Consider the following 21,081-nt stretch of genomic DNA (forward strand, 5'->3'; position numbering starts at 1 on the left):
CGGGCCTGTCCCCTCCCCCGCCAGACCCCGGCCCCAGCTCCGCCCCGCCGCGCCCGGGGTCGCTCGCTCATCGGGGTCCCCGCGGCGCGGAGTGTGCGCCGCGGCCGGAGCGTCTCTCCACAAGCTCTTCCCCAGCCGCGGGCTCCGCCGCGGGGCCAGGCCGGGCCCGAGCGCGCAACCCCGGCAGCCGGGCGGGCGGCGGCCGCGGCGGAGGGCAGCCCGGGGCGGCGCCGGAGGGCCGGGGAGGGTTGGGGGGGCCCGGCCCCGGGGCGGTGGTGCGGGATGCCGCCACCGCCGCCTCCGGGCTGCGTTCGCTCTCCGCGGCTGGTGCCCGTGTCGGGTGGCTGGCCGGGCGCGGGCCTCGCCCCGCAGCCCCCTCTCCAGGGCTAGCCCGGCCGCGCGGCGCCCCGAGGGGGCCGGGCCGTCCAGTGGGGCCGCGGCCCTGTTCCGCGCTGCGAGCTCGCCCTCTCGCGGCTCCCCGGCCCGGCCGCCGCCGCCCCTCTCCCCGCCCAGAGGCGCCCCGGGGGCACCATGCAGGCGCAGCAGCTGCCGTACGAGTTTTTCAGCGAGGAGAACGCGCCCAAGTGGCGGGGGCTGCTGGTGCCGGCGTTGAAAAAGGTGAGGAGCGCGCGGGAGCCCGCTTCCCCGCTGCAGCCCCTGCGAGGGCGCCGGGCCGGGCCGGGCCGGGGCAGGGCTGGGGAGGCGGGGCGCGCGCGGGGCCGTCTTTCTTCTCGGTCTCGCCGCCTCCGCGAAAGGACGGCGCCCACTGAGCGGTTCCCCCGCACGCGCTGCCTCCCGGGGTTGACGTTCACCCGGTGTGGGGGAAGGCCGCAGGAGGCCGGGGAGAGTTTGTCCGGATAATCAACCCCTGAGAGGTTAATGTCCTGCTCCTGCTTCAGAGACGAGAGTTGGAGGAGCCTCAGATTTCAGTGGAGGTCAAAGCAGGCCACTTTTCCGCCTTCTCGGTCTTACCCGGAGCTGCTGTCAGCCTCCGTTTTAGGTGTCCAGTCTGCTCGTTTTAGTGGGCTCGAGAATGCTCTGGCCATAATGCTTGCTCTAAGTAATTGCAGAGCTCGCCTGCCAGCAGGAACATGGCCTGCTCTGCTCGCCCTCGGTAATCGCTCTTCATTCCTCTGAATTCCCTCGCTCCTCCGATTAACCGGGGTGGGTGCACATGCCACTATTTTCTTTCTTTTCTTTTTTTGAGAGTCTGAGAATCTTGGTGCTGTCATTCGGTTTGTGGATTAGAATTTTCAACCTGGCTGTGTTCCTTCAAGTTTGCCACATTGTTACCTCAAGTTAAATACCTTATGATCTGTATTTTTAAATGTTTTAGTATAATTAGGAAATGTTGCTACATTTTAAAAGCTTCTAAAGCAACATTGTGAGTTAATTCAGAAACTTGTGTGTTTGAATGAACATGAAAACAACCAGAGTATTTTTTGTTTCCCTTTTACCTTTTCTATAAATATAGGATTGCTTTACTCGTTTAATAGTGTTTCTACATCCCAATTTTTTGTTCCTCAAACAATGTTTCATGTTATCTGGTTAAAATATATTCTGCTGAGAGTTGAGATTATGGTGTACCTTTTGTTCTAAACATTTATACTTTTGAAAACTGTGTCTTAAATGGTGTCTGATATTTCTCAAAGGCCAGCAACTTTTACTTTCCATTTTGTCCTGTCCTCCCTGTCTCCCTCTTGGTATTTTACAGAGGAAAATATTTGGTTTGTTAGCAGAAACTGGTCATATATTTCAGATATAAGTTACTTTTTTCCTCAGGTGTCTGACTAGTCACAAACGTCTCTGTGATATTGTTTTCTAGTAAAATCAAAGAGATGCCATATACCGTATATACTTTATTCATTAGTAATCCCGTCAGGCTTTCACACTATTTAGTTTTGCTTTACCTGCAAACTTGACATCTTAGCTTGTAATAGAAGGGTAGTAGGAGATCTCATTGATGCTGGAAGCAGGTATCCTGACCGAGGTGGGGCCGCGGTGGGGAGGAGACAGAAAAATTGTTGAAAACATGCAAAAGAACTCATAAAACACTACCAGTTTGGGGCTGTTTTGTTTAGAAGCAAGCATATCCTATCCCAGAGTAAACACCAACGTACCCATCAGTTGAGGGTCCTATGAAGTAGTGGAAAGAGCGTTGTAGGAGTTGGCAGACCAGATGTAACTCTGCCACACGTAGACTGATAAATGCAGCAAGATTCAAGATGGCCCTTGCTGAAATCTATCCACAGAAGCATTTTGTTTGGCTGGCATGGTGTTGTTTTATTTTTAATGTAATTAGTTGCCGATATTTAAAAATGGGAGATATTACATAAAATCTGAATTTTCAGCTTTTCTTGAAGAATAGGAGGATCTTTCCACATTGGGCCTGCATTCAAGCAAGGCAGTAAACTGCTGGAGCTGAGGAAATGACTGTCCTCTTTAGACATGGCACATCTCTTCAATTTACCACAGTCCCCACCAGTCCTCTGCTTATTTACATAACCCAGCTTTGACTTTAAGCAGAGATACCCTTGTATAACAGTAAAAGTGATGAGAGGAGGTGGAATCTAGCTGATACGTAAGGTTCTCCAAATTCTTATTTAAAATATCCACTAATGATAATTCTAAGCCACCTAAGACAAGGTTGAAAATATATTTCATATCTGGATGTGCTCTTGGTAGCTCAAAACCTGCATTTTTACCTGCCTGCTAGACATTTCATGTGGATATCTACTATCTTGAACTCTTCTTTTGGGCTTACTGCAGTATTTGCAGATGTGCCCAACTTGTGTTATCTTACCTGAGGCTCTTTGGACATGCTCTTCTCTTCACCTGGATTGCCCTTAGCCTGGTCTAACACTTCTCACCCTTCTAGACTCACTCGTCCTCAGATCTTTCCTCAAATCCTTGGGGCTGAGTTGGATAATCTTTTTAAATTTTCTTTTAGCACCCTAACCTAGTACTTAACAATGATTTTTAAGTTCCTATTTACTTGTCCTCCCCCCTCCCCAACTAGATTGAATGGTCCTTGAGAACAGGGATGATATTTTACCCTGCGTTGATACAGTGCCTGACACCTAGTAGGCACTTAAGTTTGAACGAATGGGTGAGGGAATACCCAACTAAAACCATCACCTCCCTGCCCTCCATCTTCTGTTTAAAAATTTCCCCTCTTGATTAATAGCTTTATTTTATTTGACTGGTTCAAAACTTTGGAGTCGTCTTGGACTTCTCTCTTTTGCATTACGGCCCACATCCAGGCACAGCCTGTAGATTTAGTCCGCTTTGACATGTTCTTCTAATCTATTCCCTCCTACTCCAACTGCTCTGAGTCCCCTTTCCCAGACTGCTGTGATAACCTCTTAACTGAGTTCACTGCCCCTCACCTCTCCTTTATCAATTTTTCAAATTTCAGAAGTTATAGTACACTTCTGAACACGTCACACTCTTGTTCAGAACCGTTGATGTCTTTTGAGGGCATAGGATGAAGTTCACAATCTTTAGTTTGGAATCAATGGTGAGCAGTGATTGGCTTCATCCTGCTTTTCTGATTGGATTGCCTACCATAATCTTTCATATTCTTTATGCTTCAGCCAGACTGGACTACTACTTTTCCTGAATATGCCCAGAATGTCTCATTGCATCTGTCAGTCTAAGTCCTATCTTATCTATTGCACAAATATATCATGCCTACCACAAACCAAGTATTGCCCTCGGCACTGAGGACAAAAAGGTACATGACATCATCCAGGAATGACTAAGTTAGAACAAGATGGGAAGTGGCAGAGGACAAATTTGGAGAGGAAACTGGATTATAGAGAATTTTTTGTGTTTTAAGCTAAGGAGTTTGAATTTTATCTTGAGGGGATAGAAGTCACTGAGGAATTTTAAATAGGGGAGTAATGTCAAATTTGAATTTTAGAAAATTCACTTTGGCCGTAGAATAGAAAATGGATTGGAGAAGAATGAGACTCTAGGTAAGGAGAAAAGTTAGAAGGCTAGTTTAATAGTCCAGCTAAGAGATGATATGCATTTGAATTAAGGGTGCATTAGATAGGATGGAAACGTGGGAATGGATTTTATTTGAGAGATGTTTAAAAGGCAGAATTGACAGGACCTAGTACCTCACTAAATGACTGGGGGAAGTGGTAAGAGAGTAGGAAGAGTCTTGTTTCTGGTTTCAGGATAGAGAATGTAGGAGGAGAAGCTGTTAGGATGGAGAGAGTGGCATAATAAGATTTTGGACATGTTGATTTAAAAGTCCTTTTAGGTTATCCAGGTAGACTTGTCAAGCTGGCAATTGGTTGTTGGTATCTGGTGAAGCAGATTTGTGCCTTCTTGGTGTGTAAGTAAAGCCATAAGAATAGATGAATCTGATATCCATACAAAGACTTACACATGAATGTTGGTGTCAGCTCTGTTCAGCAAAAAATTGGAAACAATCCAAATGTCAATCAGCAGGCGAATGAATAAACAAATTGTGATATAGCCATACAATGGAATACTGCTCAGCAATAAAAAGGAATGAACTATTGATATGCATAACAACATGGCCAAATCTCAAAATAATTAAGCTGAGTGAAAGAAATCAGACTAAAAAAAGAGTATATACTATATAATTCTATTTATATAAAATTCTAGAAAAAGCAGACTGATCTGTAGTGACAAAAAGCAGGTCAGTAGTTGTTTTAGTGGGGAGGTTTTCACGTGCATTTGTTTTGATTGTGCCGATAGTTTCAAAGGTATACATATTAAAATTTAACAGATTGTACAACTCAGATATGCGCAATTTATTTTATGTCAGTTGTACCTCAATGAAGGTGTTAAAAAAAGTAGGTGAGGCCACCCACTGAAAATGATTAGAGGTAAGACTGAAATAGGGCTGGCATCAGAGCGAGGGGAAGATAATGGACAATATCATGGGTGGGGGAGAGCAGAGGGAAAGGAGTGAGTAAAGGAGATTAAGAAGGAAGGAATCAGGTAGAAGGAATGAGACCCTGGTGTCTGAGAAGCTGGGAAAGGAAGGACTTGCAAGAAAAGAGTCATTAACCATGTCAGGCTACAGAAAAGTCAAATCAAGTGTCTGAAAAGTGTTAGATTTGACAGCTAAGGGGTCACTTATGTCCATGCAGTTTCAGTGTGGGTAGAAGATTGAAGAGCATGGGGAAAAAAGAGCAAGGACAGATGACTTTTTTTTTTTTAAGAATATTTTTTCTAGAAGCTTGGAAATGAAGGGAAAAGAGATACGGCTGTGGCAAGAAGAGGATTCGAGGTTGGGGAAGACACTTTTGTTTTTCATTTGAGGGTGATGGAAAATTGTATATGTTAGGAGCCTTTGGGGAAAGAAGTGGTAGAGAATGCTGGTGAAGCTGCTGAACAAGGAGGAGATGAGCTCAGGAACACAAGCAGTGGGATTTGCCTTGAACTATTTGCCAGGTGCTATTTTAAGTGCCTCATGTGTTCTCTGATTCTGACAGGATACTATGCCTTATTGCCTTCATTTTAGAAGAGAGAAAACTGAGGTTTGGAAAGGGTAATTTGGTTACAGAGTCTGCATTTTTAAACACTATGTTATGCTGCCCCTGGCAGGGGTGATGACTTTGTTTTTTCTAAGATGGGAGGGAGAGAGATCAAGATGGGTTTGTAGGTTAGGGGAGCAGGGAGTTCATGTTAGGGAGCCTCTATTTTCATGATAAAATGAAAGCCAAGATCCTTTTACACAGAGTGAGAAAAGAGAAATGAGTAAGGAGTTAAGAAGAGTGATGAAGTTTTGGAATTGTTGCTGTGAAGTGTGGAGAAGGAGCCAACCAGTGAATTAGAAAGGAATTGCTGAGCAGTGCTGAGTGTGGAGACCATAAATTTGGAGTAGCATTCATCGGTCTGGTGGTTGTCAGATTTTCCTCCAGCAGCACTCATCAGTTCAGGTAAATGGGTGGAGAAGATAGTTGGTTGCAGGTGGTTTTAGTAGAGACTAAGAGGATAGGGATATTTCAGGTGATAGAGAGGAAGTAAAACTATGAGAGGTAATGGAGGTATAAATGAGGGCTTCATGGATTAAAAGTCTTGATGAATTGGAAGAGGAGGGTAATGGGAGCAAATAGGGGATTATGATTAAAGATGATGATAATTATATTTTGGAGTTTTAAGATTCCAGAGATGAAGGAGAAGAGACAATTAGGAGCTCTGAAGTTGGTGTATTGAATGATGGGTTGCATACATGGATGATGATGAAGTCCACAAGAATAGTATGTGTTGTAGTGGAGAGGAAGACTGCAGTGGCAAGGAGGTCCAGAAATAACAGTGGTGAAGATGCTTTAACCAAATAATAATACAAGTGGCAGCTGCTCCCCACTCCCCATAGTGTATTTTTTACTACAGCTGTAGATGGAATAGGAAAGAACTTTGCAATTCATTTTAGAATTTTTTTGTCTTATCAAGTTTTTTCCCAACATTTTATTATGAAAAGTTTCAAATATACAGAAAAGTTGAAAGAATTGTACAGTAAACACCCATATGTTCCTCACCCTGATTCTGTAGTTAATGTTTTACTGTGCCTGTCCATCCCTCCATCCATCCACCAGTCCATCTTATGGTTTGATGCATTTCGAAGTAAGTTGCAGATATCAGTACACTTTACCCCTAAACACTTCAGCATGCATATCATTAACTAGAGTTCAGTATTTGTTTATGGTTCTTTTTGTTTTTGTAGGTAAAACTTATGTACAGTGGAATACACAAATGTTAATCGTACCATTTAATGAGTTTTGACAAATGAATACAACCTAAGCCTCTACAAAGATACCGAACATTACTGTCACTCCTGAAATTTCCCTCATGTGCCTTCTCAGTCAGTCCCTGCACCTATTTCCCAAAAGCAACCAGTGTCCTGATCTTTTATCATCCTACCATAGATTAATCTTATCTGTTCTAGAACATCATATAAATAGAATCATACAGTGTATATTTTTGGTAAGGCTTTGAGGTTTGGTTTATCAAGAATTCAGTCCTGGGGCCGGCCCTGTGGCCTAGCGGTTAAGTGCCCCGCGCTCCGCTGCTGCCTGCCTGGGTTCGGATCCCAGGTGCGCACCGACATACCGCTTGTCAGGCCATGCTGTGGCGGCATCCCACATAAAGTGGAGGAAGGTGGGCACGGATGTTAGCTTAGGGCCAATCTTCCTCAGCAAAAAGAGGGGGATTGGCATGGATGTTAGCTCGGGGCTGATCTTCCTCTCTCTCTCTCTCTCTCACACACACACACACACACACACACACACACACACACACAAAATAAATAAATAAATATTTAGAAACTGCTAGACCTTTTCCCAAAGTGGTTGTACCATTTTACATTCTCGCCAGCAATGTATGAGAGTTCCAGTTGCTCCACATCCTTGCCAATGTTTGGTTTATTAGTCTTTTTTTTTTTTTTTTTGTGAGGAGGATCAGCCCTGAGCTAACATCTGCCAATCCTCCTCTTTTTTGCTGAGGAAGACTGGCCCTGGGCTAACATCGATGCCCATCTTCCTCCACTTTATATGGGACGCCGCCACAGCATGGCTTGCCAAGCAGTGCGTCGGTGCGTGCCCAGGATTCGAACCAGTGAACCCTGGGCTGCTGCAGCAGAGCGCATGCGCTTAACTGCTTGCACCACCAGGCCGGCCCCATGGTTTATTAGTCTTTAATTTTAGTTATTGCGGTGGTATCCCATTGTGGTTTTAATTTGCATCATCCTGATGTCCAATGATATTGAGCACTTTTTCATGTTCTTATTGGCCATCTGTATATCTTCTTTTGGGCACTGTCTGCATAAATATTTTCTTCTAGCCTGTGGCTTATCTATTCATTTTCCTAATGGTGTTTTTTTGATGGACAGAAGTTTTTAATACTGATGGAGTTAAATTTATCAGTTTTTTTTTCTTTTAAGGTTATTGCTGTCTGTGTCCAAGAACCCCTTGCCTGCCACCAAGCCATGAAGATATTCTCCTAATGCTGTTTTCTAAAAGATTTATAATTTTAGCTTTTACATAATTTATGGTCCATTTCAAATTAATTGTTGTGTATGATATAAGGTAGGAATTGAGATTCATTTTTTATGCTGATATGTAGTTATTTCAGAACTGTTTGTTGAAGAGACTTTTCTTTCCCTGTTGGATTGTGTTGATGTTTTTGTGCAAACTAAATGAATATATATTGTATATATTTATGTAAATATACATATTTAAATATGTTATATACATAATAAATATATATTATATGTATATTTCTAGGCTTTCTATTCTATTCCATTGTTTTATTTATCTTTACACCAATACCACACTATTAATTACTGTAGATTTGTAGTAAGTTTTGAAGTTAGGTAGTGTAAATCTTCTAATTTTGTTCTTCTTTTAAAATATTGTTGTAGTGTTTCCGGATTTTGCATTTCAATATGAATTTTGAACCAGCCTGTCAATTTCTACCAAAAAAATTCTGATGAGATTTTGATTGTGATTGCATTGAATATATAGATCACTAGGGTGAATTGACAGCTTAATAATATTAATTCTTTGGATCCATGAACATGGTATATCTCTTGATTTATAAATTTAGACTTTTTAATTTCTTGCAGCAATGTTTTGTAGTCTTCAGTGTAGGAATCTTACATGTCTTTGATTAAGTTTAATCTTAAATACTTTGTTTTTTGATAGTATTGTAAATTGTTTTAAAATTTTATTTTTCAGTTGTTTGCTGCAAGTATTATAAGCATACAGCTCATTTTTCTATATTGATTTTATATCCTTTTACCTTGCTGGTAGTTGTTTTGTAGATTCTATTGAATTTTCTATGTAATTATGTCATCTGCAAATAGAGACAATCTGATTTTTATTTCTTTATTTCTTTTTCTTACCTTATTTTACTGGCTAGGACTTCCATTACAATGTTGAATCAAAGTAGTGAGAGTGGTCATGCTTGTCTTGTTTCCATTCTTAAGGGGAAAGCATATCTTAATTCATCATTAAGTGTGATGTTAGCTGTTAGTTTTCACTGATGTCTTTTATCAGATTGAGGATTTCCCTCTCCATTTTTAGTTTTCTGAGAGTTTTGAGGTTTTTAAAAATCATAAATGGGTATTGAATTTTTTCAAATGACTTTTCTGTCTGTTAAAATGATCATAAAGTTTTTCTCCTTTTTTTGTCAATATGGTAAATTACATTGATTTTTTTTCTGGCTTAATAATATGTTTATTTGATGTATAATTTTACATTTAATTAGAAGGTACAAGAGAAACACGTGGCTTTTGTCTTGATGTGAAACTAAATTACTGATGCAGAAACTCTTAGAAATTGTCATAGAAAATCCACACTATAACCAGATCTGGCTTTTATATATTTGATGGTTACAAAATCTTTTCTTATTAATAATAATATAGTAATAATAAAAACTTGTACTTCCTTAAAGTTGGAATATTCAAAATTTCTGGTCTATAAGAGAATTTTACAAATACATACTGCAGAAAATTAAAACGTTTGCTCCAATTGCCTAATGTCACATTTTTAACAAGAAAGATTTATTTGGTGTATCACTGAATACTGCTTTTAAACCCCCAAAGCTACTCGGAGACATTTATTGGTTATACCTTATTCCAAAACTCCATTTCTTACTCACAATGGAATATTTAAGCTAACATTGATTGATTTTTGAATGTTAAAACCTTACGTTTCCTGGATAAACCATAGCAGTTAGTATTTTATTGAGTTCCTGCTATGTGCCAGTATTCTAAACACTATGCTAGAGACTTTACATACTTATCTCTGTTCCACCCATTGACTGTTCAAGGTGGTAATTTTTATAGCTGAGTTTTACGGCTGAGGAAATGGATCCTCAGAGAGGCAAATTGCTCAAGATCTTATAACTAATAAGAAGTAGAATCAAGATTTGAACCTAAGTCTGTGTAGCTTCAAAGACAGCTCTTTCAACTATACTGTGTTGATTCCTTTGAGTAGGCAGTATAACACAAGTACAGTGGTCTAATTGTCCTACACAGTTAGATTTTAGGAATAAGTGCTTTAGGAAGGAGAGAAGGAAGCTGAATGAAGAGGGTTTTGAAATCCCTTGCTTTAAGCTGAGAAGCTCAGCCCTTTTACATATTGGCGCTCTGCACAGGATTTCATTTGAAAAAGGGTTCTGCTGCATTAAAAAAGTAGGAATTTTAAAGGCGGTAGTTAATGGAAAGATAGCATAGACCGTAAAGGAAAAGGCTGAGAAGTAATGGTCTTGGGGTGGCAGTGGGAAGCTAGGAGACTATCCTTGTGTGTTATTATTTGGGAGTGATGGAAGTGACATTTTAAATGAAAGTGGGAGTTAGCCAGGTGAAGATGAGGAGGAAGTGTGTTCCAAGGATTTGTGGTTGCTTGGAGCCCAAGAGGAGCTCAGCATCTTAGGAGTTCTCAGTAACTGGAGTCCAGAGTGTGGGGCCAGATCTTGTGAGTCAAATTATTGCCTTTTATCTTGTGAGCAGTGGAGAACCACTGAAGGGTTTTAAGCAGGGTATTGACAATTAGATATGAATTTTGAAGGATCATTGTCTGCTCTGTGGAGTATGGATTAAGTGACAGCAGAACTGTAGGCAAGAAGGCCAGTTAGGAGACTTTTACAGCAGTTCATGGAAGGGATGAGGTAGTCTTGACTAGGGCATTAGCTGCAGGGATAGAAAAAAGTGGACAGATTTTAGAGAGATTTAGAGGTAGTTTGGTGATAGAATTTCAGGGTAGTGAGAGGAGTCAAAGCTGATTCTCAGGTTTCTGGGTTAGGGGTCTAAGTGATGATGGTGATGAAAGAAGGAATACTGGGAGAGGAGCACGTTTGGAGGGGAACTAAGAAACCGTCAGTACTCTGGGAATGGGAATGAGAGGGTGTGAGAGAATTGTGATAGGAGGGATTTACACTTTGGGGGTAGCCAAGCATGGCAAGCATGGAAGGCGTCTTTGTTGGCCTGTCCTCGGTAATTACAGGCAGGTACAACCTGAGGGCTCTGATAATGTCTTTCAAAGTACATTTCAAATGCCATCGCCTCTAAAAGCCTCTCTACTACAGATGCATCTCCTAAGTAGAGTGAATCTCTTAATTTCCTTAGTACTTTATGCCTCAGTTTTAGCACTTAGTGAAATCCTGCCCTTTAATGTTTGTATCTGTGGCTTCTCTTCTCCTCTGTATGTATTGGGAATTACTTGAGGGCAAGAATAGGGTCCTACTCACCTTTGTATGCCCTATAATGCTTAGCATATTTCTCATGTATAGCAGGTGCTCAGTACATATTTGTTGAATTGCATGTGGTTCTGAGTCTGTTCCCTCAAGAATATACTACTGAGTTAGCTGGGTCTTAGTTGGGGTCTTCACCAGTCAAAAGTCATTGGAATTGTCATGTTCAGTGTATTCTGTTTGAGCAAATAGGGAAGCAAATACTATATGTTAGAAATAGTTCATTTAACATGGCTAGATTTATAGAAAGTGTGTATTGCTTCAGGGAGAAGCAGATACCAAGATGAGATTAAGCATGCAAGACATTTATTAGAAGTGCTTGTGAGGGAAAATGAGGAAGGAGGCAGGGAGAGGCATCAGACTGTGATGCAAGTCTGACTCCAAGTGAAGGAGAAAGGTAAGGAAGGAAGGAACTTTGGGTGAAAGTATCTTAATGCAGTGCAGTTCTGAGGAAAGTTCACTGAGGCCTCAGGAAGTCCTTGAGTGAAAGTTGCCTATCACAAGAATTACCCGTCTCCCAGGAATAGGCCTGCCTTCGTATGCCTGCCGTGGGAGTAGCCAGTGAGAAGCACGGCCTCTTCACAAACACAGTGATGGATTTCAGAGTGCAGCAGCTGAGGCCCTCAGTCAATTAATGTTCCCTATAGTTAGAGATCTGAGAGGCTCATTCTCATAGCCAGCCAGGGTCATCTCAGTGGCTGTAAATTGCCTGATTTGGGGTAATTGAATTACAGTCTTCCCCCACTTAAATTAAAGTGGGTAGTTAGTTACCCTTAAGTTCCTTAAGCTTTAAAAAAAAGATATCTTAGGGTGAGTTCTAAAAGTCAGAACTTAATTATCATTTATATTAATAGTACACAGTTTGCTTTAGTAGTTGTTAAATAAAGTTGCATTTCATATTCAAGTTTGTTTCATAATTAAAACTTCATGTACAAAACCACAAAACAGTAAAGACAAAAGAAAACAATGCAAATGATACTCATATTATTACTCTATAAACTAGTGAAGCAGGAATACTTCAGGCAATTTAACAGTACCTTGAGTAGTTCAGCCATCCAGCCAGGAAGATGACTGCTTGTTGGCTTTTCTTTCCAGGCTGGGCTACCTCAGAGGCAGACAAACACAAATCAGTAAAAGAAATTCCTCATAAAGTCAAATTCTGGTAACCTCCCTTTGGAGTTGAGGATGGGGCTATACAGTAAAGAAAAGGAGTAATTTAAAGTTTTGGTTTTATGGAGCCTGAGTTACTCATATTATTTTAAACATAGGTATTTTTAAACTGTAACAGGAAGATAAATTTTGGTTTTCTTTAAACCAAACCCTTCTTTAAAAGGGTTTGTTTAATACTGCTTTCTTGCTGATTTCGACTGGTTTGGTTTTATTCACTAAATTTGTTGAGTACTTATTGTATGGCAAGCATTATGGATATACAATTAAAAAAATAAAACATAATTGTAGCTTTTATGAAACTTACATCTGGTGATAAAAAAAATCTATAATTTGCCCACATGTGTTAAAGCATCCCAATTGCAAATGTGATCAATCCTAGTATAAAGAAAGTAGTTTGGTTCAGGGTTAAAAATAAATCAAATAATAAAACAAATCTTGAGATTAAAAAAAAGTTGAGTTTTTAATTAACAGAAACTTTTTGTAATAAGCTAACTTAAATTACAGTTATTCTTTTCTAATTCCAGAAACAAAAATTTTCCTCTCTGTATAGACAAGTTCCATTTTCTGTTTACTTATAATCCAAACCATTTGTGAGTAAATTGATTTCTATCTGTGGCCCAATAATTTGTAATGGAATGCACTTACTGATAATTACATTCACAGCTGTTTTGTTTAAGGATTTTAGTGGATTCTGACTTCTGTACATATGTTTAATAACTTTTCGCTTAATTTTTTAATTGTGGTTATATATATATAATATAAAACCATTTTAACCATTTTTAAGTGTATAATTCAGTGACAGTAACTACATTAACCGTGTTGTGCAACCATCACTGCTATCTGTTTCCAAAACTTTTTTCATCATCCCAGGCAGAAACTCTGTACACATTAAGCAATAACTCCCCACTTCCCCCTCCCCCAAACTCTGGTATCCTCTCATCTACTTTCTGACTCTATGAATTTACCTATTCTAGATATTTCATGTAAGTGGAATCATATAATATGTGTCCATTTGTGTCTGACTTATTTCACTTAGCATAATTTCTTTCAGGTTCATTTATGTTGTAGTACGTGTCAGAATTTCATTCCTTTTTAAGGCTGAATAATATTCTATTTGTGTGTGTGGACACACACATTTTGTTTATCCATTCATCTGTTGATAGACACTTGGGTTGTTTTTACCTTTTGGCTATTGTGAATAGTGCTACAATGAATATATGTATACAAGTATTTGTTTGAGTTCCTGTTTTCAATTCTTTTGGGTATATACCTAGGAGTGGAATTGCCGAGCTTTTTGGTAATGCGATGTTTAGCTTTTTGAGGAACTGCCATACTGTTTTCCACAGCAGTTGCACCATTTTACATTCCTACCAACAATGCAAAAAGGTTTCAGTTTTTCCACAGTCTCACCCACACTTGTTATTTTCTGTTTTTTTTTTTGTAATTGCTGTCCTAGTTGGTGTGAAGTGATAGCTCATTGTGCTTTTGGTTTGTATTTCCCTAATAACTAATGATGTTGAGCATCTTTTCATGTGCCTGTTGGCCATTTGTATATCTTCTTTGGAGAAATGTCTATTCAAGTCCATTGCCCATTTTTTAATTAGGTTGTTTGTATTTTTGTTGGTGAATTTTAGGAGATCATTATATTCTTCATATTAGACCCTTATAAGATACATGATTTGTAAATATTTTCTCCCATTCAAACCCAATCAAAAAGTTGTCTTTTCTGTTTCTTAATAATGTCCTTTGCACAGAGGTTTTAAATTTTGATTGTTTAATTTATCTCTTCTTTCTTTCAGTGTTCATGCTTTTGGTGTCAAATCTAAGAATCCATTGCCAAGTCCGAGGTCATGAAGATTTACCCCTATGTTTTCTTCTAAGAAGTTTACAATTTTAGCTCTTATATTTAGTTTGTTGATCTATTTTGGGTTAAATTTTCTATTTGGTGTGAGGTAGGGATCCAACTTCATTCTTTTGCATGTGGAAATCCATTTGTTCCAGCACCATTTGTTGAAGATACTGATCTTTCCCCATTGAATAGACTTGAAACCTTTGTCAAAAATCAATTGACAATAGATGTATAGGTTTATTTCTGGACTTTCAATCCTATTCCATTGGTCTGGTCTCTGTCTCCATGGAGCACCGCACCGTTTTGATTACTGTAGCATTGTGTAGTAAGTTTTGAAATCGGGAAGTGTGAGACCTCCAACTTCGTTTTCTTTTTCATGATTGTTTTGGTTATTCAAGGCCCTTTGCAATTCCATATGAATTTGAGGATTGGCATTTCCATTTCTGCAAAAAAGGCTATTGGAATTTTGGTAGGGATTGTATTGAATCTGCAGATTCTTTGAGGTAGTATTGACACCTTAACAATATTAAATATTCCTACCTATGAACACAGGATGTCTTTCTATTTACCTAGGTTTTCTTTCATTTTCTTCAGCAATGTTTTGTAGTTTTCAGGATACAAGTCTTTTACCTCTTTGGTTAAATCTATTCCTAGATATTTTATTTTTTTAGATGCTATTGTTCTTTTAGTTGCTAAATGGAATCACATTCCTAATTTCCTTTTCAGATTGTCATTGCAGGTGTATAGAAGCACAACTGCTTTTTTGAGTATTGATTTTGTTCTGTAACTTCACTGAATTAGTTTATTAGCTCTCATAACTTCCTTGTGGATTCTTTGGGATTTTTCTATATATATAATTATGTCATCTGCAAATAGTAGTAGTTTAACTTCTTCCTTTCCATTTTGGATGCCTTTTGTTTTTCTTTTTCTTTCTGATTTCTCTGGCTAGAACTTCTAGTACAGTGTTGAATAGCAGTGGGAAGTGGGCATCCTCGTTTCTGATCTTAGGGGGAAAGCTTTCAGTTTTTCACCGTTAAGTATGATGTTAGCTGTGGGTTTTTCATAGATGCCCTTTGTCATGTTGAGGAAGTTCCCTTCTATTCCTAGTTTTCTGAGTGTTTTATCATGAAAGGATGTTGGGTTTTGTCAAATGCCTTTTCTGAGTTAATTGAGCCATCATGTGTGTTTTTTCCTTCTTTCTATTAATGTATTACATTGATTGATTTTTTTTTTTGTAATGTTGAACCACTTTTGCATCATTGAGATAAATCCTCCTTGGTCAAAGTATATAATCCTTTTAATATGCTGTTGGGTTCAGTTGACTAGTATTTTGTTAAGAATTTTTGCCTCTATATTCGTAAAAGATATTAGTCCATAGTTTTCTTGTGATGTCTTTATCTGCCTTTGGTATCAGGGTAATGGTGGCTTCACAGAAGAGTTGGGAAGTGTTCCTTCCTCTTCTGTTTATTGGAAGAGTTTGAGAGGATTGGTGTTAATTCTTTAGATGTTTGGTAGAATTCACCTGTGCAACCATCTGGTTCTGGACTTATCTGTTGGAAGGTCTTGATTACTGACTCAGTGTCATTTACTTGTTATATGTCTGTTGAGATTTTTAATTTCTTCTTAAATCAGTTTAGGTAATTTGTGTGTTTCTAGGAATTTGTCCATTTATTCTAGGTTATCTAGTTTGTTGGTGTGTAGTAGTGCATAGTATTCTCTTATAATCTGTTTTATTTCTGTAAGGTCAGTAGTAATGTCACCACTTTCATTTTTTTTTTCCCCCTGAGGAAGATTTGCCCTGAGCTAACATCTGTTGCCAAATTTCCTCTTTTTTTGCTTGAAGAAGATTAGCCCTGAGCTAACATCTGTGCCAGTCTTCCTCTGTTTTATATGTGGGTTGCCACCATAGCTTGGCTGACGAGTAGAGTAGGTCCGCACCTGGGATCCGAACCTGTGACCCCAGGCTGCCGAAGCGGAGTGCATTGAACTTAACCACTGTGCCATGGGGCTGGCCCCCCCCCTTTCATTTTTGATTTAGTTTGTGTATCTTCTCTCTCTTTTTCTAGGCAGTTTATTAAAGGTTTGTCAATATTGTTGATTTTTTTCAAAAAGGCAACTTTTGGTTTCATTGATTCTATTGTTTTTTCTATTCTCTACTTTATTATCTCTAGTCTTTATTATTTCCTAGCTTTGAGTTTAATTTCTTCTTCTTTTTTTAGTACCCCAATGTGTAAAGTTAGGCTGTTGATTTGAAGTCTTTTTTCTCTTTTAACATAGACATTTATAGTTATAAATTTCCCTCTGAGCACTGCCTTTGCTGTATGCTGTAAGTTTTGGTATGTTGTGTTTTCTCCAAATATTGTCTAATGTCCCTTGTGATTTCTTCTTTGTCCTATTGGATGTTTAAGAATATGTTGTTTATTTCTACATACTTGTGAATTTTCCAGTTTTCCTGCTATTGCTGATTTCTAACTTCATTCTTTCATGGTCAGAAAAGATACTTTGTGTGATTTCTCTCTTTTTAAATTTATTGAGACTGTTTTGTGGTCTAACATATGGTTTATCCTGGAGAATGTTCCATGTGCAGCTGAGAAGAACGTGTATTCTATTGTTATTGGGTGAAGTGTTCTATATATGTCTGTTAGGCCTAGGTGGTTTATAGTGTTCCAGTCCTCTATTTCCTTATTGACTTTCTGTCTAGGTGTTCTACCCATTATTGAAATTGGTTTACGGAACTAACAACTAGCGTAGAACTATTTTATTTCTCCCTTCAATTTGGTCAATATTTGCTTTACGTATTTTGGGTCTCTGTTGTTTGCACATATATGTTTATAATTGTTTTATCTTTTTGATGAATTGACCCTTTTATCAACATACAATGTCCTTTTTTGTCTCTTGTAACAGTTTTTGACATAAAGCCTGTTTTGCCTGATATTAGAATAGCCATTCTAGCTCTCTTTTGCTTACTGTTTGTATGGAGTATCATTTTCCATGTGTTCACTTTGAATCCATTTGTATTTTTGAGTTTAAAGTGAATCTCTTATAGTTGGATCATATTTTTTAATCCATCCTGCTAATCTCTGTTTTTGATTGAGAGTTTAATCCAATGAAATTTAAAGCAATGACTGATGAAAAAGGACTTCTGACATTTTGCTATTTTTTTCCTGTACATTTTATACCTTTTTTATCACTCATTTCCTACATTACATACCTCTTTCTTTTTTTTTTTTCTATTTGGTTTATTGTAGTGAACCATTTTGATTCCCTTCTCATTTCCTTTTATGTGTATTTTTTTGATACTTGCTTTGTTGTTAGCATTGGGATTACATTTAATGTCCTAAACTTAAAACAATCTAGTTTGAATTGAAAACAACTTAACTTCAATAGCATACAAAAGCTCCGCTCCTGTACAGCTCAGTCTTCCCCGTTTTATCTGCTTGTCATCATAAATTACGTCTTTATACATTGTGTGTCCAATAACATGGATTTGTAATTAATTTTTATGCACCTGTCTTTTAAATCATTTAGGAAATACAAAATGGAGTTACAAACCAAATATACAATAATGCTAGGTTTTTTTTTTCCAATGTATTTACCTTTACTGGAGACCTTTATTTCTTCACATGGCTTTGAGTTGCTGTTTAGTGTCCTTTCATTTCAACCTGAAGGAGTAAGCTTTAGCATTTCCCGTAGGGCAGGTCTAATGGTAGTAAACTCCCTCAGCTTTTGTTTATCTGAGACCATCTTAATTTGTACCTCATTTTGAAGGACAGTTTTGCCAGATATAGAATTCTTGGTTGACAGTTTTTTTCTTTCAGCACTTAAATATGCCATCCTACTGTGTTCTGGCCTCCATGGTTTCTTATGAGAAATGAGCTGCTAATCTTACTGAGGATCTCTTGTAAAGATTTGATTCTCTCACTGCTTTTAAGATTCTCTATTTGGACAGTTTGATTATAATTGTCTTGGTGTGAGTCTCTTGAAATTTATCCTATTTTGATTTTATTGAGCTTTTTGGATTTGTAGTTTCATGTATTTCGTCAAATTTGGGGCATTTTCAGCCATTGTTTCTTCAAATATTATTTTTGTCCCTTTCTTTCTTCTCCTTCTGAGACTCCCATAATGCATGTTTTGGTTTGTTTGATGTTATCCCACAGGTCCCTTAGGCTCTGTTCACTTTTTTTTTAAGCTCCCTTAGGCTCTGTTCACTTTTTTTTTAAGCTCTTTGAGCGTATTTGAGTCAATTTCAAAGTTTTTGTCTAGTTAGTCTGATGTCTGGACTTCCTGAGGAACAGTTTCTGTTAATTAATTTTGTTCCTTTGAATGGGCCATACTTGCCTGTTTTTTGGTGTGCTTTGTAATTTTTTTTAACTGAACATTTGAATATTATAATGTTGTAACTCTTGAATTCAGATTCTTCCCTTTCTCCAGGGCTTGGGGGTTTTTTATTTATTTTTTTATTTTTTATTGTTGAAGGCTGTATTAGTATGTTTGTTTAGTGACTTTCCCAAGCTATTTTTTTCCCAAAGACTGTATTCCTTGGCATGTGTAGTTACTGAAGTTTCTGTTCCTTAGCTTGTGTTCTGCTAGTGTTTTGACAGAGATTTCTTTGAGTTTCAGGAGCTACAAAACCAACCAACCAAACAACAGCAGAAACATCTCCCAGTCTTTACAGATTGGCTGTGTACTGGGGCACTCCTGTAACGTTTTGTGAAAATTGCCAATGGGACATAGCACTAATAATTACAGTAAAATTCAGATCTGTGTCCTGAGATTTGCCCATTGTGCTATAAAGATAGGTAAAGATCTTTACTTTTCACAAGAAAATAATTTGTATTTGGTTTAAATTAATTGTATCTTAGTATTTGGTTTTGAAAATTCTTAGATAACTAGTCGTTTTTACCTTAACAAGCAGAAGGTGCTTTCAGAACCCCTGTTACCCTGATCCCATTGGAGAATCTAATTAAATTCAAGAGATATTTATTAAGGAGTGTTGTGGGGGTACTGCATTGGGGCATTTAGGACAGCATGACCAGAGAGATTTAAAGAGGAAGATGAAACATTGGTATCAAAGATGACATTTACTTAGTTGGAAATTTTAACTGAGGCCACCTAGATATTGGTAAGGGGAATAAATGCTCTTACTATCGTTTTTTTAACCACAGAATTTACTGCTCTCAGCTTCTAGAATTCAGAATTCTAGAATCTCAGCTTCTAGAATTGCTACCTTAGAGCTATGATTATATAATTTCATTATATTTTTCTGAGATACTGAGGATTTAATCTCCATTTATATAACATTATTTCTATAAGAAAATATGTTCTCAGAATCAAACAAATACTAGTCTTTAGGAGTAGCAATCAGTTTATAAGTTTGAAATGATTTTGAAAAGAAAATTTCCTTTTCTTTTTTCTTAGATATGTCTTTTCTACCTTAAAATAAGCATTTTGACAATATCAAATTTATGTAACATCTTTGTTTCATATTGTGTAGTGAAGTGTTCTTAATTGTGTTGCTACTTTACATTATTACACTTACATGTTTGATGTTAAGCTGATCAACTTTTAATAATCCATAATAGCACATTCTTGAAAATAAAATTATATTTATAAAGTCATTGCAGTCTTATTATGGTATTTTTTTCAAATGTTTTTAGTATTTAATTTTTTTGATTCAGTTAATAAACTTTTCAATATTGAATGATGGCACATATAAAAAGCATCCTATTTTTTTTAATTAAAGACTTTAACACTTTATAAGAATTATTTTATTCTATTTTAATTTAGATAACACATTCACAAAATTCAGAGCTCAGAAGATTATACAATGAAAATCTTCCGTCCTACTCTTCTCCTGTGCTCTTCTTGCATTCTACCCAGGGACAACCATTTTACAAGTTTCTTGTGTAGAGATTTTTCCATGATATATATTTTCCATATGATTTTTCATATATCTTTGAAATTTGCTTATCTATATATGTGTGTATTTTTTCTTGTTGATTTTCTTTTTTCTTTTTTGGTACGTTCTGTTTTGCCCCCTTGTTTCCTCCTCTCCCCCTTTTCAATATATTTTGGAGAATGCAACAGTTAAGACCACCCTCATTCTTTTCTATTGCAGCATGCTGTTGTTTATTGTTGTACTGTAATTGACTTAACTAGTCTCCTATTGAGAAACATTGAGCTCATTTTCTGTCTTTTCATATTGTAAACACTGCTGTATTGAAAATTCTCTATATGTCATATCCCATATGTGTGAAATGTTTCTTCGTGTCTCCTACCCATTTTATGATTGGATTATTTGCTCTTTTACTGTTGTGTTTTGAGAGTTCTTTATATATTCTTGATACTGATTCTTTGTTGGGTATGTGATTTGGAAATATATTGTCTTGCTCCTTAGCTTGTCTTTTCATCCACTTAACAGAGTCCTCAGAACAAAAGTTAAAATTTTTTTTTTTTTAATTTTGTGAGGGAGATCAGCCCTGAGCTAACATCCATTCCAATCCTCCTCTTTTTTTGCTGAGGAAGACTGGCCCTGAGCTAACATCTGTGCCAATCTTCCTCCGCTTTATGTGGGACACCACCACAGCATGACCCGACAAGCGGTGCGTTGGTGCCCGCCCGGGATCCGAACCTGGGCCGCCTGCAGTTTAGCACGCACACTTAACCACTACACCATGGGGCCAGCCCCCAAAAGTTTTAAATTTTGATGAAGTCCAATTTATCAGTCTTTTGCTTTTATGGATTGATGTCAAGCGTAAGTACTCGTTGCCTATCAGTGGATCCTGAAACCTTTGTTCTTTATTTTTTTCCTAAAAGCTTTA

General features: G+C 38.1%; 1 protein-coding gene across 3 annotated transcripts in view; it reads left to right on the plus strand.

Moving 5' to 3' along the window:
* Positions 1–399: 399 nt before the first annotated feature.
* The window catches only part of SOS1 (SOS Ras/Rac guanine nucleotide exchange factor 1), a 171,837-nt gene continuing 151,155 nt past the window's right edge, over positions 400–21,081 (plus strand). For 2 of the 3 annotated variants that reach the window (XM_004436726.3, XM_014792346.2), the window contains exon 1: positions 401–618. In XM_004436726.3, coding sequence (XP_004436783.1) covers positions 532–618 — 87 coding nt within the window. In that variant the 5' untranslated portion in view covers positions 401–531. Of the gene's footprint in view, positions 619–21,081 lie in introns of all 3 variants that reach the window. The other variant, XM_087436858.1, reaches the window with a different exon arrangement.

This window comes from Ceratotherium simum, chromosome 11 (assembly GCF_057802395.1).
Source record: "Ceratotherium simum simum isolate JZ-2026a chromosome 11, ASM5780239v1, whole genome shotgun sequence".
NCBI lineage: Eukaryota > Metazoa > Chordata > Mammalia > Perissodactyla > Rhinocerotidae > Ceratotherium > Ceratotherium simum.